Source organism: Neofelis nebulosa, chromosome 11 (assembly GCF_028018385.1).
Source record: "Neofelis nebulosa isolate mNeoNeb1 chromosome 11, mNeoNeb1.pri, whole genome shotgun sequence".
Classification (NCBI taxonomy): domain Eukaryota; kingdom Metazoa; phylum Chordata; class Mammalia; order Carnivora; family Felidae; genus Neofelis; species Neofelis nebulosa.
The window spans coordinates 48,145,927-48,167,358 of NC_080792.1; the positions used below are offsets into that span (position 1 = coordinate 48,145,927).

At 41.3% G+C, this 21,432-nt stretch overlaps 1 protein-coding gene across 3 annotated transcripts in view; it reads right to left on the bottom strand.

The window, feature by feature from the left end:
• LAMA3 (laminin subunit alpha 3) overlaps positions 1 to 21,432 on the bottom strand; it is a 276,218-nt gene that overhangs the window by 32,140 nt on the left and 222,646 nt on the right. For all 3 annotated transcript variants that reach the window (XM_058692496.1, XM_058692495.1, XM_058692499.1), the window contains 18 exons: positions 18,215 to 18,325; positions 17,978 to 18,089; positions 17,582 to 17,749; positions 16,127 to 16,323; positions 14,812 to 14,928; positions 14,017 to 14,171; positions 13,594 to 13,735; positions 12,410 to 12,512; positions 10,740 to 10,856; positions 10,476 to 10,655; positions 9,815 to 9,957; positions 8,472 to 8,642; positions 6,158 to 6,309; positions 5,840 to 6,002; positions 5,041 to 5,174; positions 3,827 to 3,971; positions 622 to 741; positions 106 to 239 (listed from right to left, as the gene is read on the bottom strand). In XM_058692496.1, the coding sequence (XP_058548479.1) occupies positions 106 to 239; positions 622 to 741; positions 3,827 to 3,971; positions 5,041 to 5,174; positions 5,840 to 6,002; positions 6,158 to 6,309; positions 8,472 to 8,642; positions 9,815 to 9,957; positions 10,476 to 10,655; positions 10,740 to 10,856; positions 12,410 to 12,512; positions 13,594 to 13,735; positions 14,017 to 14,171; positions 14,812 to 14,928; positions 16,127 to 16,323; positions 17,582 to 17,749; positions 17,978 to 18,089; positions 18,215 to 18,325 (2,564 nt within the window). The remainder of the gene's footprint in view (positions 1 to 105; positions 240 to 621; positions 742 to 3,826; positions 3,972 to 5,040; positions 5,175 to 5,839; positions 6,003 to 6,157; positions 6,310 to 8,471; positions 8,643 to 9,814; positions 9,958 to 10,475; positions 10,656 to 10,739; positions 10,857 to 12,409; positions 12,513 to 13,593; positions 13,736 to 14,016; positions 14,172 to 14,811; positions 14,929 to 16,126; positions 16,324 to 17,581; positions 17,750 to 17,977; positions 18,090 to 18,214; positions 18,326 to 21,432) is intronic.

Sequence of the window (21,432 nt, forward strand, 5' to 3'; positions counted from 1 at the left end):
TGTTTGTTGCTGGAATTTGAAAAGGTAAACTAATCATTAGCAATCACAACCACGAAGAGAGGTAACCTGCCTCTTTGTTTTTTGTTTTGTTTTACATCGTCTTACCTTTCCCTGATTGAAATTGGAATCCCTCCCAGATAGTATGTGCCGAAATCGAATATTTCACCTTCAATTCTGATTTTCTTAGAATTCACATTTATCCACATGAGTTTTTGGGCTTTCCCGATTTTGATCTGAATCTAAAATAAATGAGAGATGAGTCAGCAAGCAATGGGCAATTAAAGGATCCTATTCACCGTGGTTCAGAGCTATTATGTTTTTATTTCCTTCAGATTCATTATATACATGGTAGGAAGATTCTGAGCCATAGAACTTTTGGATAAAAATATAATATTAAAACATTTTAATAGAAATGTTTGCATTTGAAATTAATCATGTTTTATATATGCCATATATACATATATATATTTCATGCCCAAATATTCTGATTTTGAGAGATGTGTCCTCATCCTTTAATAACTGTTAAGTTAGTCTGGTAATAGAAAAATGTCCTGGCACTGACTTAATTCTAAAGGACTGAGGACATTTAACAATTCACGTGAACACGTTCAAAGGATGTACCGAATGGTCTTTTCCGTTGTTGACAGTGTGGGTGACTCCTTTTTCTTTTGGTGGCTCTGAATTCAGTTTGTAGCGCACCAGGAGATTGCCATCTTCTATATTTAGAGATATGAAGCGATCCTAGAGCATGGAAACAATGTAGATTACCAGAAGATTCCACCAAAGAATACCTAGAGGGCTGGGATTCAGGTTACTCTCAAGTTACAAACTGCTCTCAGCTTCAGCTGCCTCCTGAACAGGCAGGTCCCAGCCTTAAAATCTAATCCGCTGACAGCACGGACGATAGTGCCGTGATATCCCATTGCCAGGATGGGTATGACAGTTAAATATTGTAAGCAGTGTTCAACATCATGCACTGGTGGCTAGCACACAGGAAAGACACAATAAATGTATCTGTTATCATGATTTTGTTTCATACGATCCATAAGCAGCATGCATGAATGGAAAGTGAAAAGACACAGATCATTAATATCATTTGAAAAGATGGCTGCTACCTTTTGGAGAGAGGCACGGTCCCAGACGTCTGCCGCCATCTGCTTGCTGACTTATTGCTATGTGTCCACCTCATCCCCCTCGAGCATCCCCTCCTTCCATTCGTATGTGGAGGGATCCCTGAGGGCCCTCAGAGGACCTCCTCTTCCCTCCCACCTGCCTCAAAGTCATAGTCACTTCTGCAGCCCAATGCAGGTGTGTGCCCATGAAGCCCAGATGCTTCCCTCCAGCCAAGACTTGTCTTCCCAGGGCCAGATCTGCACATCTGGTTACCTTATTGTTACCTTATTGTTACCACCTGCACACGTGGCTTACTGATACCTCAAATTCTGAGTATCTCAAGCAGAGCTTGGGACCTACATGCCTCTATCATGCCTCCCAGCTGCCAAGCCTGACTCTCCGCCCTTCCTACCACTCTCTCTCCTCCTTTCACTCTCTCACCAGAAATCCCCTTGCTGAGCCAGCCACAAACCTACTAGGAGTCCCTCTTAATCCTCTCTCTCTTCCAACCAAATCTTGTCGGTTCCACCATTTCTTAACTTTCCATTTCATGCCACCCAGTCTCAGCCACACTTCTTTTTTTTTTTTTAATATTTTTTAAGCTTATTTATTTTCAGGGAGGGAAAGAGTGAGTGGGGGAGGGACAAAGAGAAAGGGAAAGAGAGAATCCCAAGCAGTCTCCACACTTAGTGCAGAGCCCAACACTGGGCTTGAACCCACCGAGTGAGACCACGACCTGAGTGGAAGTCAAGAGTCAGATGCTCAACCAACTGAGCCACCCAGGTGCCCCCACTCTGTCCCTTCTTGCCACTCTACAGCCAGAGAGCTCTGTGGAAATGTCAGCGCGGGCATGTTTGATTATCCTCCTTTGGTCTCAGGATAGAGTCCTGACTCCCCAGCACATGTTGTGAGGCTCTGATCACCCCTTCAACTCTGTTTCTCCGTGTTCCCTCTGCTTCCCGGTGCTGCAGCCACAAGGGCCACTGTTCCATCCCCGAGTCTCCCTGCCCTTCCCACTTCCGAGGCTTCTTTGTGCTTCGTTCCCCACAGGGATCACCCTTCTGCTCTGTCCTCTTCAAATGCTGTCTTCTACTTTCCTCCGGGTCTCAGATTATCCATCCTTTGCTCAAGAAAGTCTTTTACACATCTTCATTCACCCCAAACCTTTCCTCTATACCACTCATGGTCATTGTGATAAATTAATGAACCAATTACTGAGTATGGCTTTGCTAAATATTTGTCCTCCCCTCTAGAATATAGGGTCCTTGAGGGCAGCAACTGTGTCTGTCTTGGTCGTAACTGCAACCCCATCACTGCGTAAGGAACATACTTGAAACAGACCTTTCCTTAGAAAGATATGCTGGGGGGGCGCCTACGTGGCTTAGTCAGTTAAGTGTCTGACTCTCGAGTTTGGCTCAGGTCATGATCTTGCGGTTCATGGGTTTGAGCCCTGCTATTAGCATGGAGCCTACTTGGGATTCTCTTTCTTCCTCTCTCTCTGCCCCTCTCCACTCTCTCCCTCTCTCTCTCTCTCTCAAAAATAAATAAATGAACTTAAAAAAATGATACGCTGAGGAATTTCTGATATAAGGCTTGAAAGTTTATTCTTCCACAGTTCCCTAATGATCAGAAGGCCTCTTTTTGAAGTCTACTGACAGAGTCCTTACTTAAAAGGAACAACAGTCCTTATCTGAATCCTAAACCTTGTCCTAGGGAGCCAGTCAGGGTTCATCACACTCCAAATCAACAGAGTCACATCGACTCACTGAGTAATGAGCATAGCGGTGCTCAAAATCATTTTCTCTCATCTGGTTACTAATGGTATTCTATATATTTTCTTCTAATATGAATAGCATTTCTGGTTCTCAGTCTCCAAGAACTTCAAAACATAGTGCCAAGAAGACCTCATTTTAGAAAACAACCACCTGAAGATGCTGTGTGACTGCTCAGCTCCCTACACTCTATAGGCAGGTCAGGTCCTTCCCAAACCCTCAGAACTGGTTCAGCCTCGGAATCTCCCAGAGGGTCAAGACCAGCCCCAGACAAGGGGGTTGGATCAGGTCTGTGTGCCCACCCTGCAGGTAGAAGGAGCAGGTCACACCCCAAACTCCTTATCCATCCCACATTCAAAGACAGAGATCCCATGGGCTGATCCACGAGGCAGTAGTACTTCCAGGAGTGGGCAAGTCTGGGCCCATCCCCCAGCAGATGGCACTGACCATGACTTGGAGAGTCACTTCGGATTTCTCCAAACTAGACTGAAGAATGGCCTCCAGAAACCACAGCTGCTTGAAAACAGAGAAGCTTCCACGTCTTGGGAAGCCAGGAATCAGGCCAATAGGGACGTAATTCTGCACAGTCTGGCGAGAGCCGGACTAAGATGCAAACAGCAGGAAGTCAAACAGTCTGGCTCTCAGAGACCCTGGGAGGTCATCACATGATTTCAGGCAGAATAAGTTGATTATTAGGCAAACAGCAGTTTTCAAAGAATAAAACTGACAATGGCATGTTTTGGTGGCATGTTCTCAAACTCCCGATTACCTGCGTATACTCCCATAGCCAAAAAAAGCAGCATTGGGCCGAGAGAAAAGATGTGGGTAACATCTGCACATTTTTTCAGATCTAGTTAGTTATTTATAATAACCCAGTTACCACGAAGTTGCTTAACTGAATGGAAATATTGGGTAGTGTTTGGATGTTTATCATAGAATACCTGATTTTCTGCAAAGAACAGCAAACCTCTATCCACGGTGGTTTGAATCGTTTGTCCAAAGGTCGGGAAGGGAGCATTTGGTTGAGTTGGAACTCGAGCATAGCCTGTACCTTCAAAATAATTTTTGTCTGACTCTTCCTTTCTCCTGTCAACATCAAAGATCACAGGTTAGAACACAGCAGCAAAGGACCACCACTCAAGACAGTTTATTAATAGGAGATGCTGCCATCTAAAAACCAGAGCAAAGCCCATGCAACGTAGCTGTCATGATTTTGTTAAAGAGAAAACATCTTTAGAATGTTAAAATAGCCAGCTATTTGTCCTGGATGTGCTCTTATACGCTATGATAATCAAACCCTAGCTCAAAAAAGCTAACAGTTTAGGGGCACCTGGGTGGCTTAGTTGGTTGCGCATCTGACTCTTGATTTTGGCTCAGGCCATGATCTCACAGTGGGTGAGAGTTCAAGCCCCACATCGGGATCTGCGCTGACAGTGCAGAGCCTGCTTGGGATTCTCTCTCCCTCCCTCTCTCTCTGCCCCACCCCTATGCATGCACACATGCTCTCTCCCTCTCTCTCAAAATAAAAATAAATTTTAAAAATAAATAAATATTTTTTAAAGCGATAATAGTTAAAGAGTCTCCTCTTAACTGTCTATTTAGGAACCATCTACTTAGGAAGATGTGGCCTAGCAGCTGAAGACTTTGAAACGTGAAAAATTATTAACTTGAAACATAATTTTATACTGAGTAATAAATAGTCTGTCCAAATCCTTTTAACTATAGGGAAGTCAGGAAGCTCAAGACAGCAATTTTCAAAAAGGTCCAGCTGTCAGAGTACCTAGAAAGTCATGGTGCACTTCATGGACCAACATTTTTTTTTTTTTTTTTTTTTTGCAACTTCAATATATAATTTTGTGCCTGAATCAGGTACCATCTATTACTGAATATTTTGTGGTAGGAGGCACCAAACATTTAAGAAGGGCTTATTTTTTTCAAAATTGAGAAAACTCTATCGCTCCAATATTTTATACAAATGAGGAAACTTTAGGAGTGGATTAGCAGTGTGGCGTGTGATCATAATTTAAGATCTGTTGGCCTAAAGCTATCAGTGACATCAACAGCATCCTATTGGCTCATCCCTTTATTATACATAAAATAGTTGCAAGTTCCCCAAATCACAGTTACAGAGACACTAGTGCCTGGTTTTATTTACCTTCTACAAGGCTCTACTTCAGTTGTGTTGAGATTGAAAGTTTTTTTGAAGTTGTACAAGCTCAGAACATTTTCATTGAGGTCATCCAGTTCAATACAACCTTTGTACGGAGGGAACCTTAGTCTGGCAGGAAGCTAAAAAAAAGGAAACCGAAAATCTAATTCAACCAAGGACAGTGGTCAGGTCGATCAAGGGCAGTATGAATCCATCACTTTTAACTATCCCTGCAGCCTAGGGGCTAAGAATGTGGACCTTGGAGCCAGAGGCCCTGGCTTTGCTATTCACCAGATGCTTGACCTTGGGCAAGTTATTAAACCCCTCTGTCTCAGTTTCCTCATCCGTGAAATGGGAATAGTAATGCCTTCTTAAATTAATCTACTTGGGGCGCCTGGGTGGCTCAGTCAGTTGGGCGTCCGACTTCAGCTCAGGTCACGATCTTGCAGTTAGTAGGTTTGAGCCCCACGTCAGGCTCTGTGCTGACAGCTCAGAGCCTGGAGCCTGCTTCAAATTCTGTGTCTCCTCCTCTGTCTACCCCTCCCATGCTCATGCTCTGTCTCGCTCTATCTCTCAATAATAAATAAAACATTAAAAAAAATTTTTTTTAATTAATCTATTTGCATCTTGATCACTGCACAGAGGAAGTGCTCAAGAACTATTAGCATTTATCCCTGGATATGCTTTAAGAATATATAGTTAAGTTCATTTTATACATAATGGATAATTAAAATAGAGATGTGAGGTCATTATACCAAATTAAAATTTAAATATTTTCACTCAGTGAAATAACATTGACACTTACTCTGAAGTCAGATGGGTAACCTCCAACATAAAATACAACATTTTCAGGGTCCAGGTTGAGGAGGGTGTTGCTGTTTCCACTCTCCATGTCATGGAATTGGGGTGTTTCAGGTTTACTGGATGTGGCTTTTTTGGTGTAATTTAGGCTTGCAAACTGATAAATTCTGTTTAAAAATAAACAAGATTATATTTAAAAATTACACAAAAATTGAACAAGTCAAAGCCAAGATACTAAAAATGGGGTTCAGTGGTACATACAATGGGAGTTTGGTGAGTGTGGGTCAGATTAACAAAGAGCAGTGGTCAATGGGACTTGTACCTCTGAAATTTCACCCGGTCCATAACCGCCTCCTGAGTTTCGCTCTCCGTCAAGCTCTGGTCCACTTGGAGTTCAGATTCCTGTTCTCCCAGGTTGTAGACACACGTGAGCTTGCCGTCTACAACTGCCATGCCGATGTAGTCCCTGGAGGCCTGGAGACAGAAAGGCCACCTTAGTGTACTTCACACGCACACTGTTTCTCTGAACTCCCCATCCCAGGAGAGTGTATTTCAAATATCTAATGGGTTTTACACAATAAGACTTGGGAAGACAAAATAAATGAGGTACCTCCTTGTACAGAATGATACAGACAGAACATTTAATTAATAATGTCTGCACTGTCTTTGCTCCTGGTTTATTGCACTCATGTATTCACTCCCCCATTGGCCAAATCTCCAAATATTTGCCAAGCACTTGCCATAAAGATGAACCAGATATGAACTCAGGTCTCCACTAGAGTTTAGTCTGGTAAGGGAGATAAGCCATTTTTGTTCTCCCTGTACCATGCAATGATCTCTTAGCACTTTGCTATGCCTCTGTTGTAACATCTAGAACCCTGTATTATCACGGTCAGCTACGTATGTATCTGTCTTCTCTGTTAGAATACAGCACCTTAGAATACATATGAAGTTTTCAAATTGTGGCAAAATATATACACAACATGAAATTTACATTCAGGAAACAATTTTTGTTTATCATAAATACAGGATGTGGCACCTTGTAGGTAGATGGCACACATATTTTGAAGGAATAAAGTAATGTGTGTTTTGTTATAATACAAAGCAGAAAGTCATGTCATAACAAAGCTACAGATAAAGTACCAATACTTCAAAGCATGAGAGAGTGATTAATAATAGTGTCAGTTTTAGGAATCTTTAAATACCACATCCACTAATGACGGCCAACTTTCTAACTGACTAGAATTTTCCAGAACAATGTTTCAGACATTTTTTCCCCCATAGCCATTGTATGCTAACCCAGCCAGTGATTACCTTTTCCTCTGACACTTAAGTTGAAGAAATATATTTTAAGAGGAGGGACTAAAAGCTAAAATGAACTGTTCAAAATGTCTGTAGCAAAAAAAAAAAAAAAAAATAAATAAATAAATAAAAAAAAAAAAAAAAAAAAAGGGGCGCCTGGGTGGCGCAGTCGGTTAAGCGTCCGACTTCAGCCAGGTCACGATCTCGCGGTCTGTGAGTTCGAGCCCCGCGTCAGGCTCTGGGCTGATGGCTCGGAGCCTGGAGCCTGTTTCCGATTCTGTGTCTCCCTCTCTCTCTGCCCCTCCCCCGTTCATGCTCTGTCTCTCTCTGTCCCAAAAATAAATAAAAAAACGTTGAAAAAAAAAAAAAAAAAAAAAAATGTCTGTAGCAGTTGTGGTTTGAAGAATTTAGAATTAAAAAGAGATGGGCATTAATTAGGCAGGAGGGGCTTCATTTCACTCTGGTCCTCATCCACCCATGGTCCCACCCCTGCAGACTTAAGGGTCTGGGCATTCTGACAAGGACAGGGTCACAGTTTTGTGAGGAAGAAGCGCTGTTGATTTCCATGAAACCTTGATATTGCCGCCCCGGTTGTGTACGGAGGGGTGCTCATCTTTAACCCCTGGTGTGTACGTGCTCACGTGTACACACACATGTACCACATGCTGAACCCACTGGGCAAGGCCTCTCCATCAGATAAGGCCAGCAGGTAACAGTCTGTGATTGATGGAAGACCCCTTGTGGTGCCATCAGAGGTGGTAGAGTCTGCTGATGTGTTGGTGGGATTCCCTCCTGCTACACCAATGGAAGCCAGGAAGTTATGACACACTGGTGACAACACGCCTCCAAAACCATATTGTTTTGGGCCACAATTCAACCCACAAATAGCGGCATTCCCTAGGGTGATGGCGGCTCGATCATCCCAACAGCATTCCTGGGGAAGCCTGCTGCTATGTCATGAGGACACTTAGCAGCCCTACGGAAAGGACCTCGTGGCATGGAAGACGCCTCCTACCGACAACCATCACTAACTTACGAGGTGTGTGAGTCAGCCAAACTGGAAGCAAATCTCCAGCCCCAGTCAAGCCTTCAGATACCTGCAGCCCCAGCCAACATCTCGACAGACACCTCATTAGAGAGACCCGGAATCAGAATCATCTGGGTTAAGCTACTTTGAACATTGTACCATAGAAGCAGCATGAAATAATATTTACTGTTGTTTTTGACCACTAAGTTTGGTGGTCAGTCAGCAAATATATAACCAACATTCAAAAAAAAAAAATTCCCAAACCATACTGTTTTAAAAACAAGAGAAATGTCAAAGCAATACCTACATCTTTATTTCCGAGGTACATCACAAACATATTCTCAGTCCCCCCATTTTCTTTTGACTCAGGTCTTTGGAGAAACAAAGAAAGAGATGTGTATCCTTTCAAATCATCTAGGTCATCTGGCAGCCGGACTTCAACTCCAGATTTACCATTGAACCTCATGGGGACAGCAACCTATGAGGGAAAAGATCTAGAGCATTAACCATTCTCCTGTGAGGAAAGGGGGTGTGCTCGCAGTGGTAGCCTGTGCCTCTGACGCGAATCCTTTCAGCTCTATCTTTCCCAGTTATGATAAAGAGCAAAGGAGTGTGCATGACTCCTAGACCTGGATTATAAACTCATGAAGCTGTTTTAGGGGCTGGGTAATAAAGCATCCATGTTCTTCCTGTTTATAGGCCAGGGGTCTATGAGAAGTGCATCTAATTCTCTGTGCCAGAAATGATAATCGCTATTATTATCATAGTTGCAACTAGGAGGTTTTTGTGCAGATGAGCTAACGTGTGGAAACACTTAGCATGGTGCCTGGCGCATAGTAGATATATAATACTTCAAAAATATTTTTTAAATAAATTCTTTAAGGAATCATTCCCCATTAATATGTTACATGTTATGGTTGCTTTTATTACAGTCCTTAAAAATGAGTGCATCAGGGCTCTCTAAAAATAGTGAACCGAGAAATCAACACAGTGCCTTTAGGGTAGTGATACTCTGACTTGGCTTCTCAACCCTCTGTCTGCAAATATCTCACAGGGGGTGGATGAAAAAAGCAAGATGTTTCATTAGTATTATTTTAGGCCAAAACAAATTCTGATAGAGAAGTGTCAGGAATTCAAGTAACTGTCAAGTTAAAATAACAAAGGCTGATGAGTTTGCATTCCAGTGAAGAAAATTTGCTATAATCCTGTGTTTAGAACACTGCCCTCGCTGATAGGAACCATTCCTCCACCCTCAATAAAGGTGGATTCTATAACTTTAAAGTTATAACAAGAAAGTGGGTCCTGTGCAGCATCATATCAGCACATTCTGCTCACAGAACCCTACCTGAACTTGCAATAACACTTCACCAGGTGAGGCGTGGAGGAGAACTGTTCTTCCTGCCTGCATAAACTCAGTGGGGAGGAAACTGCTTCAGGTCCCTAACATACCAAATCATTTAGGGCATGAAGGTAATGTGCACTTTTGAAGGATGACAGGAGGAAGTGAACTTTCACATTTCAAACAACTAAAGAATTAGAGCAAGAAAGACAACCAGTTTCCGTGTAAACAAACGCCTTCCCTTTCTTGATGAATGTGTTAACCTCTCAAAGAAGGAGGCTTAGTGCCTGGCAATGTGGGGACACACCTACCTTATTTGCAGCATCTCTGGCCTGCTGAATTAGCTCCCGGATACGGTCCACGTTGTCAGAGATATTGCCCAGTGGCAACAGCTGTTGGTTGATACTTTCAATCTTGCTCAAAATGTCAGGCAGTTTGTTGGTTAATTTCTTCACTGTTGATGACATTACAGAACAGAAACTTGTAATTGTGAGTTGAGAAAAGGTTAAATACAGATCTTCTCATTGACAGCATTTGTCAAGTGTTACGTTTGGGTCCCAAATATTGGACAGGATGACTCAGTCAGGTGATACCTTTCCTAAATACATCGTGGATTCTATCCTGCAGTCTAGATATCAAATCATCTTTCTTAACCACTACAGAAGAAGATAAATCTTTATTTTTTGAACCTTAATATCAATCGTAATTTAATACCTCATGATTAAGGGACCTATATCTCCACTCTAAAAAAGGGAAACTCAATACCAACGTCAATGGGTTAAAAAAAAAAAAAATCCCACCTAGACTTTCTAATAGAATACCCATATTCTTTGAAGGTGTTATGTGAAGCGGTTTTCTAATATTTTAATTTCTAATTTCAGACTTTATCAGGGAAGAATTCACATAAACTGACCAAAGTGCATAACAATGGAGAAAATGGATAGTATGTCCTGTCTGAAGAATGCTTGATACCTGAGTTATCTGCATCAGTGAGAGCCTTGTTGAAGTCTTCTCTCTGTGTGCTCCCATAGGTATCCTTAATTCTTGCCACATCTGTCTCAATAGGGTTGAGCCCATCTAGAACTTCATCTGTGATGTCGTTGGCATTTCTGACCATGCTCTTTGCCCTACTGATCATATCACTGATGTCATCTAAAGCACACAAAAAGAGGGAGGTGTAAGTATCTTGAATGCTCGACAAAAGAAGCCAAGTACGGTGGGTAGGGAGATACTGACCTCTCTGTATCCCACGAAGGTCATCTCGGATGGCAGTGATATTGGTATCAATCAATCCTTTCTGAACTGTCATAACTTTCAGAGTTTGCTGTAGGTTGTTGAGAGCCGGACTGATTTCTAAAATTAAATAAAGCATCATGAGGCAATTACCCTATGGATTTTGATCCTCCATTGGTATTGGTGGCCCCTGAAGTAGCCAGCATCTGCAGAGCATTGAGCAGACCTGAATCTCAGAGATGTTCACTATAGGTGCCTAGACCCACAGTTCCAGGGGCCTCCAGTTCCAGAGGCCAGGAGTATACCTGAGCCTGTGGCATCCAGCTGCTTGGAAATGCATCATGAACAAAGTGAGAGGCTTAGTCATTTAGGGGCAGTTCGACTTCCACTTTGGTCAGGGCAAACGTCTCTGCTTAGTGAAGGAAAGGGATGTGCGTTGTCTGGCTCTAGTCTGGGCTTAATATTAGTCATACTTATTGAATGAATGAGTGAATGAATGAATGATGCCTCTTCAGAGTATAATAAAGAAGTGCTGTTGAGACAGCCTCATCCAAGCAAATGCACTCACAAAGTAGGCATTGTTTGTTTCTGTCCACTTCCAAACTGATATATTTAAGGGGATTCAGTGAAAGGGAGGGAGTTCACAGACATTCCTAGCTGATAACATTGCCACTTTGAGGTAATGGAAAATGACCAGTGAATGCTTTGAGGCCAAAGTGATGATACACGGTTTAAGTTGTGATTCCAGGACTGATTTAAATAACAATGTAGACAAATACCCTATGATCTCTCTTATATGTGCAATCTAAAAACACTCCCCAAATACAAGGAACCTATTAGGGGCTGCCCAAGCCCCCGGGAGGTGAAGGGGATCAAAAGGTAAAAAGAAGCATGCTGGTAGAAAACAAAAGAAAAAATATCAATGTAGTTAGCATCCTAACCCTACTTAAAACAATCCTCACCTCTTAGCTTATACTTTGTAAAGGGAACAGATGTCACATCAGGAAATTTTAATTCCTGCAATTTGCTAAGCAAATCATTCTATGTTAATACATATTTTTGGTAGGTAATTTTTCATGTATTTAATTTTTAAACATGAAAAAAGATAAATATTACTGTCAGAAGGCATCTAGTCACTCAAAAATGCTGACATAGTTTCTTGGCCATGAATGAACACAAGAGACCGGAGAAAACCAAGAAACACCATTTTCAGAACACCAGAATTTGGTGAGATTGAGATGGTTTAATTGTTTTGTAAAAAATTACATACATGGGAAATTTTCAAAGATAAAATGTATGATTCAAAAATTCTCATGCTTCATAGTAGTAGTAATTTTTGGTACTTTTACTTACTAGCATTTTAGGACTTAAGAAACGTTGAAGCTCTGGTGACCTGAAACTATTATCTGGGCCTTAAATGAGAGACCAGCCCTGCACACACCTCTATGCTGTGTAGGTTCCCAATGCCATTGTCACTGATTACCTTTGAGATTTATGTATATTCATGAGGTTCTAGTTAACTTGGTATTATGTTAGAATATTGGGCGGAAACATCAAATCTATTAAATATATCACACATTTGCTTCCAGAATTTGCTGTTTTTCCTGGTCTTAACAGGACGTTTTCAAACCCTTGGCTATCCCAGCCTCCCCTTCCCCGCCAGGCTCCAATACCTTGCCGTAGCTTCTTCTGTGTTAGCTTGGCTTCCTTTAATAGTTTGTCACTGTCAGAACTCAGGGTTTTTGCTTTTCTTGGAAGATCTTCCTTTATCACCGTCTGAAAGCAAACCATTTACCAGCCTTAAGCACGTAGCATTCCTTAGGAAATGTGGAGTAAGATTTTTTCATCCTACTCTAAAAGCCCTTATCTTCAATCTTTAAAGGATGAGGTTCAAAGGTAAGGGGGAAGTTTAAAAGGACTGTTCCTGAAAAGATACAGTTAGGGCTGTACATAGATATATGTGGCTTGGGGAGGTAGACACTTCCCTGGTGACGTACTAACAAATCATGTGATACCTGTCTCATTCTCTCCCTGTTGTTTGTACAATACCCTCTTCAATAACTGAAGAAAGAGAAGAGTTGCTTTTAAGTTTTTAATATTTGGGAGATAAAAGTCTTTAACCTTCAAGAAGGCCTATCCCCTAATTCTTTCATATTTAATATTTTATGCTTTATTCTTAGATATGGCAATATTATATGGTACATGTAAGATCACACAGGACTCCAAGACATGCCCAGGTGTTAAGGCAAATGACAGGAAATAAATGGTTACCAAATCGCGTACAAAAATTTCCCTCTTCTTTGTGAAATGCCAATACTTAATCATGGTCTAAAATCATACCTAGAAAGAAGCACGATACACTATTCATCTTGGCTCAACATTGGTAATCGGTAGAATTTCTATCTGGTTTCACAAATGGCTTTTAAAACTGCGCTACATCTATCAAAACAGTCACGTAAACACAGAAACGATCCACATCTAGAGCAAGTTCAAGTCTATTCTATATAATAAGTTCTAATTTAAACTAAGGCTTGTTGGGGCGCCTGGGTGGCTCAGTCGGTTAAGCGTCTGACTTCGGCTCAGGTCATGATCTCGCGGTCCGTGAGTTTGAGCCCCGCGTTGGGCTCTGTGCTGACAGCTCAGAGCCTGGAGCCTGTTTCGGATTCTGTGTCTCCCTCTCTCTCTCTGACCCTCCCCCATTCATGCTCTGTCTCTCTCTGTCTCAAAAATGAATAAACGTTAAAAAAATTTTTTTAAACTAAGGCTTGTTTACATTCCTCAGTGCATATGAAAAGAAAGTAAGACAATGAGTCGTCTCCAGAGTGCATCCAGAAAAGGTGCCAGTGCGGGTGCCCACCTGGAGGGCAGACTCAGACGCGCTAGTGGCCTTGTCAGCCGCGTCCTCCGCTGCTCTGATGGCGTTGAGGATATTCTCGTAGGCGGTGGCAGCATCCACTGCACAGCGCACCAGCTCATCCCCACTGGCATTCCTCTTGATCCTGGAAGACAGTGTGGGTGAAGGGCTCCAACAGCCTCCACTGCCTGCGGCTGAAGGCCCCTTCACCTCCCCCTCCCAGCCTCCTTGATTAGCCTCCTCATCTGGCAAATGGAGACCTGCGCTGGCAAGGATCTATCTGGGAATCACACCCCCAGGGCAGCTTGGGTTCGGACCGGGCCCTGGGTCCCGCCCCCCTGCCCTATTCTGGAGCCCCAGCTCAGTCAGGGAGGCTTTCACACTAGGTCCAGCAGCTCCTGCGGTTAGACCTGGGGGGTCACTCACTCCTCCAGCTGCTTTGCCAGCTTCTGTAAAGACTGCGCGTGCGTTTCTGCCTCCACCACCAGGGAGGCTTTACTGGCGGACTGAGAAAGTTCTCTCACTTTGTCACTTAGCTCACGTCTTGCTTCATTTAAAGTGGCAGCTAGTTTTTCATATTCCTATTTTTTTCAAGTAAACAGAGACAGTGTCACTTTAAGCAAAGAATGTATATACCATTTTCTCAAACTCTGTCATAAACTTCATGTTCCCAGGATGCATTATTTCAGTAGTGGCACTGATAACATTTTTGCAAGTTTTACCACCATTTGAACAATTTTCTTAGGGTGGGTACCCCTTCTGATAAATTTTATAAAAGCACACTGTCATCATTAGCATAAAGTTGTACTAAACCGAAATGTTTTGTTTTTTTTTCCTATTCTAGAAATAGCGATAACAAAAGATATTTGCAAAATGCCCATTGGGCTGCTAATGTGGTCAACCTATTATGAGTCCTAAATAAGTTCTGCTAATAAAAGCATGCCTGATATTTTAAAAACAGCATTCCAATTTTTTTTGTTATCACAAAAGCAACATCTGCTCACTGTGGGCTAATTAAGTAATACAAATAGACATACAGAGGACACATCATTCACACCCCCCACGCCCCAAGGGTAGCACCACGGTAATGAACATCTTGGTTTATTTCCTTCCATCTAAAAGACATGTATTGCAGAAAAAAAAAATGTTAACCCAGTTCATAGTTTCCTCATATAGAATCTGAATGTTTTTCAGTGTTCAGAGAACAAGTTTTGCCTCTACCTCCTGGCTTTTCCCCATCAGCTGCAGCAGCGTGTTGGTCTGCAGTAAGGAAGAGTCTGCAGTGCTTAGGTACTTGGTGAAATCACTCTGTAGGGAATTCATTTCTTTAACTTGTCTCTGGAGAGAAGAAGAAGAAGAATCTGTTTGAACTACATGGTATACGACCAGGAAGCACAGGCATATCTACTGCACAACAGCACAGAAGTCGTTTCGGAGTCATAATGTTTTCTTGAAACCGAAAGATCATCTAGGCAACTAGAAAGTGCGGGGAAATCAGTTCACTTTGCCGCGTGGGTGTGTTGTCATGGTTTCCTCAAACTACATGCCAACGAAACAATAGTTCGCATCATTGCAGAAGCTTTCTAAACTGGGGGCAACTGGGCCAGTGAGGTGGAAAGGTAAGTAAGCTCTGGTTTGTGAGGCAGCATGAGGGATTTTCCTGAACAAAGCAGCACCCATCATCGCGACGCCCCACATGCCAGGCCCCGTGAGGTTGGAGAGGCGCTTCAATGAGAGGGTACATGGGATCTGAGAAGGCCAAGCTAGGAGCCGCCAAAGCTCACACACCCATAAAAATCGGATCACACACCCTTCCCTTGGCATCATCAGTGACTTCCAACAGCCGTCTAAAGAGGCCTTGGGAATTAAGCATATTGCCATCGACTAAGATATTATTTGTTTTCTTTGACAAGTTCTTCTTTTGGGGGGTCAGTCCTACATTACTCCACTTTGATGTTACTGTCATTTAATAACGCCTCACATTTATGTTGCTGTTTCAGCATACAGTGTACACCCCTGAAAAAATATACTATAGAATCCCAAGCTCCAGCTTCTGTCTCTGCAGCTCCTGCATGAGGCCTGTATTTTAATCTATTTCCTGTAAGATAATGGCTTAAAATGCCCTTATCAGTGATTATGATAATGATGTTTACACAGCTGACACAAAAAATCAGTTATTTAAAGCATATATTATATACTCTGATTTAATTATAACAATATTGGTTTAATTTCTCATCTACTTGGCAACATTATTCCTCCAGCACTCTGTCAGCCAGGGGCAGGACTAAAGCAATTTGCTCTGCTTTCCCTGTGGTTTAAGTTCACAATCCATTCTGGTGACTGGGGAGGAGGAATAACTTTGGTTTTGCATTTAATCCCTTACTCCTGTTTGATTAGCATCTGCCGTACAGACAGGTGTGCACAGACCAGACATACAGACAGGTGTCTGGCTCTGCCGCTTTATTAATGGTAAAGATCCCTGCCCCCCTCATCCTTGTCATTAAGAAAAGTGGGCAGATTCTGACTGTGAACCCACCTTGATGGATTCCAAAGCCTTCTCGTTTTCTCGGTTGAGGCCAGTGGCCTGCTTTGCCTGGGCAGCTGCCTCTTGTAGTGCGGCCCGCAGATCACTGAGTTTGGCCTCGTACTCATTTAAAGAATCCCGTATGTTCTTGACAAGTGCACTGTTCTCCACTTGGTGGTTTTCCAGCCAGCTCCTTATCCGATTCAGCACTATAATACAACACATTTTTGTTTTCCACTTGAGAGAGGGGTACCTCTAAGCTAAGCTATAAAGTCTACAGAGGAAGAATGAAGTTTCTCCTCATTTCATGGTTTTCCTTGAACTTGCAAGTGAATGGGAGAGGAAACTAACATTTATGGAGCACCTGCTGTGGTTATGTGGGCACACAAAACCACATGAAAACAATGACAGCAGTCTCATGTTTCAGATACGCAAATGGAGAGCCCAAGAAATTAGGTGACCGACCCAATGTTGCATGACCAATCAGCCTTGGCACTTGAACGTTCAAGATCTGCAGAGGACAGAGCATGTGCTCCTAACGCTGCTATTAACACTACCAACTAACACTACTACTAAATACTACTAACTGCAAACTAACCCTGTCTCCTCCGTCAAAAGCAAAGACTAATAATAAATTTAAACCATACAAATGCTAAAAGAAAACTGCTACCATCTGCATATTAACCACTGACACATCATTTTACCGGAGAAGAAAGATCAGTATTTGAAAAAATATGCACCAGACTTCTATTTCTCACAGTTTTGAACTAATGAGGCATTTTTCCTAAGTAAAACCTTCAGAGATATTCTGTTAATTTCTACTACACCAGATTTTGGTTCCTGCAATAGTAGTGCTAATATCGATTTGTGATTCAAGACCCCTGGGCTGGTGGGGGTGGCCATTAAAAATGATATAATGAGAAAGCTGAATGGAGCTGAATGAAGAAAGAATAAAAATGCAGTTAATAAGGAAAAGGCAATACCAGTGCTGTCATCTTAGGAGAAGAATCTATTTTTTTTTTCTTGCATGACGGTAAGATGCTATATTCCACAACCTCTTGGTAGCCTGGAGGAGCTACCCATTCTCACACCATGCTCTAAAAGTTGTGAACACCGGGGCGCCTGGGTGGCTCAGTTGGTTAAGTGTCGGACTTCGGCTCAGGTCACCAGCTCATGGCTCGTGTGTTTGAGCCCCACATCGGGCTCTGTGCTGACAGCTCAGAGCCTGGAGTCTGCTTCAGATTCTGTGTCTTTCTCTCTGCCTCTCCCCTGTTCACGCTCTGACTCTCTCTCTCTCTCAAAAATACGTAATCGTTAAAAAAAATTTTAATAAATAAAAAATAAAAGTCATATACGCTGAAATGACTAACCTAGCCACCCGTACTGGGGACCTGATATTGCACTTTGCACACTGTATTTCAAGCCCATTAGAATGGGTTGCATACAAGGATTTGGGAACATCCTTACGGAGCTGAGCGTCTCTTTTTTCAGCTTCTGCTTCTCTCAGGTGCTTTCCAAAGTTGCGGCTCCGTAGCTCTGTCATCATGCGCTCTGCTTCAGCCAACTCTCTGGAAAAATCCCCTGACGGCACATTGTTTCCTTCCCCATCTGTCCCAGAGATCTGCTTCAAGAGAACTAGGAAATATCGAGTAGTTTATTAAACTGGGAATTCTGGACTCCAGTAGACTACTAAAAAAAAAAAAAAAAGGGATTTTTATGGAAGGTTCATATTAGTTTTTCAGTATCATTACAGGATCTTTTTCATAATATTGAACTCTTAAGGAGAAATTCTTTCAGAGCATGGGGGCACGGAACACGCTATGTAATAAAAAAAATATTTAATTGGATTGAGTAACTCCTTACTGTGCACATTCCGGATGACATTTTTAATCTTTGTGTCCAGCTCCTTTGTGCTTTGGGTTGTCCGATCAACATTGTTATGTAATGTTTGTGCTTTTCTAGAATTTATTTGAACCTATATGAAAAATAAATTGATTACTAACAAATTATGTTGATCCGGGGGTGGAGGGGGGGAAACTAACAATATTTTGAGGACAACAACAACAACAAAAAGTTAACGTTATTGACCTAACACATTACCTTTTCTTGCAAAGCTTCAAACTCTCGATTCAGATTACTCAGTTCTTTTTCCAGACCATCCATTTTTAATCCATGATTTGAAATGGCAGAACGGTAGTTGAGTAACTGATTCTGAAAGTAAAATGCAAAATTAATCTCACATTAGAGCAGAAATTTGGAGCAAGTCCTATCAACTTGGTAATCCCGGTGGTGATATGGAAAGATTCGTTTAGCAAGCCCGATGCTGGTCCACAGGAAATGATTTGGTTCTTTGAAATCAGCTACTTGAAGAATCTACTTTCTGATGTGAGTTGTGATATGGTTCTAAAATAAACTTATAACCGTGAAAAGACAAGAGATACTTTCCTTGAGTTAGTAACCGAACCTTACAGAAATGAGGATACCACTTACCCGATATCTTACTTTCCAGACTCTACAAAACGCTCAGTTGTTTTTAACCTATATTTAACATTGTAATACTAAAAGCAGTGCCTGAGGCTAATTTAGTGAAGGAACCATCAGATTCAAAGAATTTTTTAGCAGGAAGGGAACTGAGAGCTCATTTAATTGAATGCTGTAGGGATGATCATTGATTGCTTAAGGATCAGAATCCAGGTCCCCTGTTTTTTTGGATACTAAACAGTTTCCTTACTTTTAGAGGGTGACATTTCTGCACATAATCTCTAGAGTAGTGATTATTTTCAATTTTTTTGGGAAAAAACTTGTTAATATCTTGAAGAAATTTACAGGAAAAAGCTATACTATTACCTCCTATTAACTTGCTATTACCTATACTATTAACTTGCAATGTGACAGAGCCAGCATTGGGGGAACAACACAGGCTTTATAGCTTAGGTCCAAACACTAGGTCTGCCGCTTTTGAGTTTTATCTCCTTCATCAGTAAATTGGGGATTGTCATATTAAGCTGCTGGGTTTTTTGATGATATTATCAAGTGTCACATACATATGAACATTGAAAAATGTTGTTTTCCTTCTCACACTTCTTCCTAAGGAATTTTCACAGTGTATGTGTGATCTAGGAAGAAGACAGTTCCATTTTAATTTTAATACAGGAAAACTGAGGCATGTCATTCTATGGAGTGTTAGTAGAATACGTACAGTGAGTAAAGCATGGCCTTTGGAATTTGATCTTGGTTCGAGTCCTAGAACCCGCCATGTGCAAGCTGTGTGATAGTAGGCAAGTTACTTAGCTTTAACATACCTGTTAAATGAAAATAAGACTATTTTCCTTATAGGATTCTGTAAGACATAAATAAAGCACTGAGCACAGAGCCTGGCACATAGGACAGGTACTGAAATGCTGGCTCCCTGCCCTTCATTGAAGAAGTGCAGGGTTATATTCATGACATCAGAGTAACTCCAGGGGCTTCTTTTTCTCTCAAAACATAATGGCTTTTTTCCTCTCTATATTAAGAGCCTGTAAATCATGGACTAAAATTTACCCTGATGGGATGAAAAAGAGCCATTTTTCTAGTATTATTTTTTGCTATATAAAGTTCACTCTTGAACAATACTGGTTTGAGCTGCCTGTGTCCACTTATACATGGATTTTTTTCAATAAATATGTAAGAAGATCTTTTGGAGATTTGCAACAATTTAAAACAAACTCACAGATGGACCGTGTAACCTAGAAATGCCAAAAAAAATTAGAAAACCTTAGGTATTATTGTAAGAATACAATATGTAATACATACACAAAATAGGTGTTAACTATTTATGCTATTGGTAAGGCTCCTGGTCAACAGTAGCCTGTTAGGAGTCAAGAGTTATATGCAGATTTTCAACCGTGCAGGGGGTCAATGTCCCTAACCCCCATGTTGTTGAAGGGTCAACTGTGTACTCAGCTATAAGCACTAATGGGTTTGGAATCAGCCCTCATTTTAACAGCACTTCTTAAACTTTCCCCAAAGCCTCTTTCACTATGTCCAGTTTAGGGTTTACCTCCTCTACTGAATTCTTTTACTTCAATGAATAATTTTTTTTTTCATTTTCATAATTTTTAATTGAATATTTTCATATGTACCTCTTCTTGTTTGGTTTCCAGTGTTTTTAACAGTATTCTAATTTTTTGTTCCTTCTATTGAATTGTTACTCTGCAAAGTAATTTTCAGATTGTCCCAATTTTAATTTTATCTAAAGGGAACTCATCTCTTGTGGTTGCTTTTGTTGGATGTCTTTTGTATTGTTACTTGTCTCTTCCCAATGTTTGCAGGTAAATATTGCACACACACACCCGCAACTCCACTTCTGCGCACTCTCTGTGCCCTAACCAATGATCTTACGGTCATCGCCATTCCCACCCTAGATCCTCTAGTCCAGAACCAGGTCTTATATTGGCAGCTTAGGACTTGCACACTATGGTCATGTTGAGGATATCACATTCCAGTACAGATCCTGGTTTGTGAATCATGTCCATCCAGGTCTTGGCTCATAAGGTTGTAGCTTTCCTAGTCTCTCATATACTCACTGCTCAACAATGAGCACTGGGCAGTTTCAAGATTGTTTTTCAGTCTCCATTCAGAGGCAGAAATGCCCTCAGTTTCCTCTAGGGAGCCTGCCTCTGGCCCTGTGGGACTTTAGCCCTATTACTTATCCTCTTGGCCACCCTCTTTCCAAGCACACATAGAATATTCTCCTAGATGAACCATATTCTGGGCTATGAAACAAACTTCAACACATTTTTAAAAACTGGAGTCATAGAAAGTGTGCTCTTTGACCATAACAGAATTGCGTGAGAAATCAATAACAAGAAGTTATCTGGAAAATGCCCAGTTTGGAAATTAAACAACACATTTCTAAATATTCAGGGGTCAAAGACATGTCCCAAGGAAATTTGAAAATCCTTTGAATTGAATAAAAATGAAAACACAACAACTCAAAATGTGTGGAATACAGCTAAAGTAGTGCATTGGGGGAAATTCATAGCATTAAATGCTGATTTAGAAAAAGAAAGGTTTAAATCAGTAAGATAAGCTTTCATCTTAAGAAACTAGAAAATGAATAGCTGATTAAACCCAAAGCAAGCAGAAGGCAGAAAAAATATGAATAACAACAGAAATCAATGAAATTGAAAATAGAAAAACAATGGAGAAAATCAATAAAATAAGATCATTAAAACTGATAAACCTCTAGCCAGAATAATCAAGAAAAAAAGAGATGACATAAATTATCGATATCAAGAATGGATGAGAGGGTATTACTACAAATTTTTCAGGTA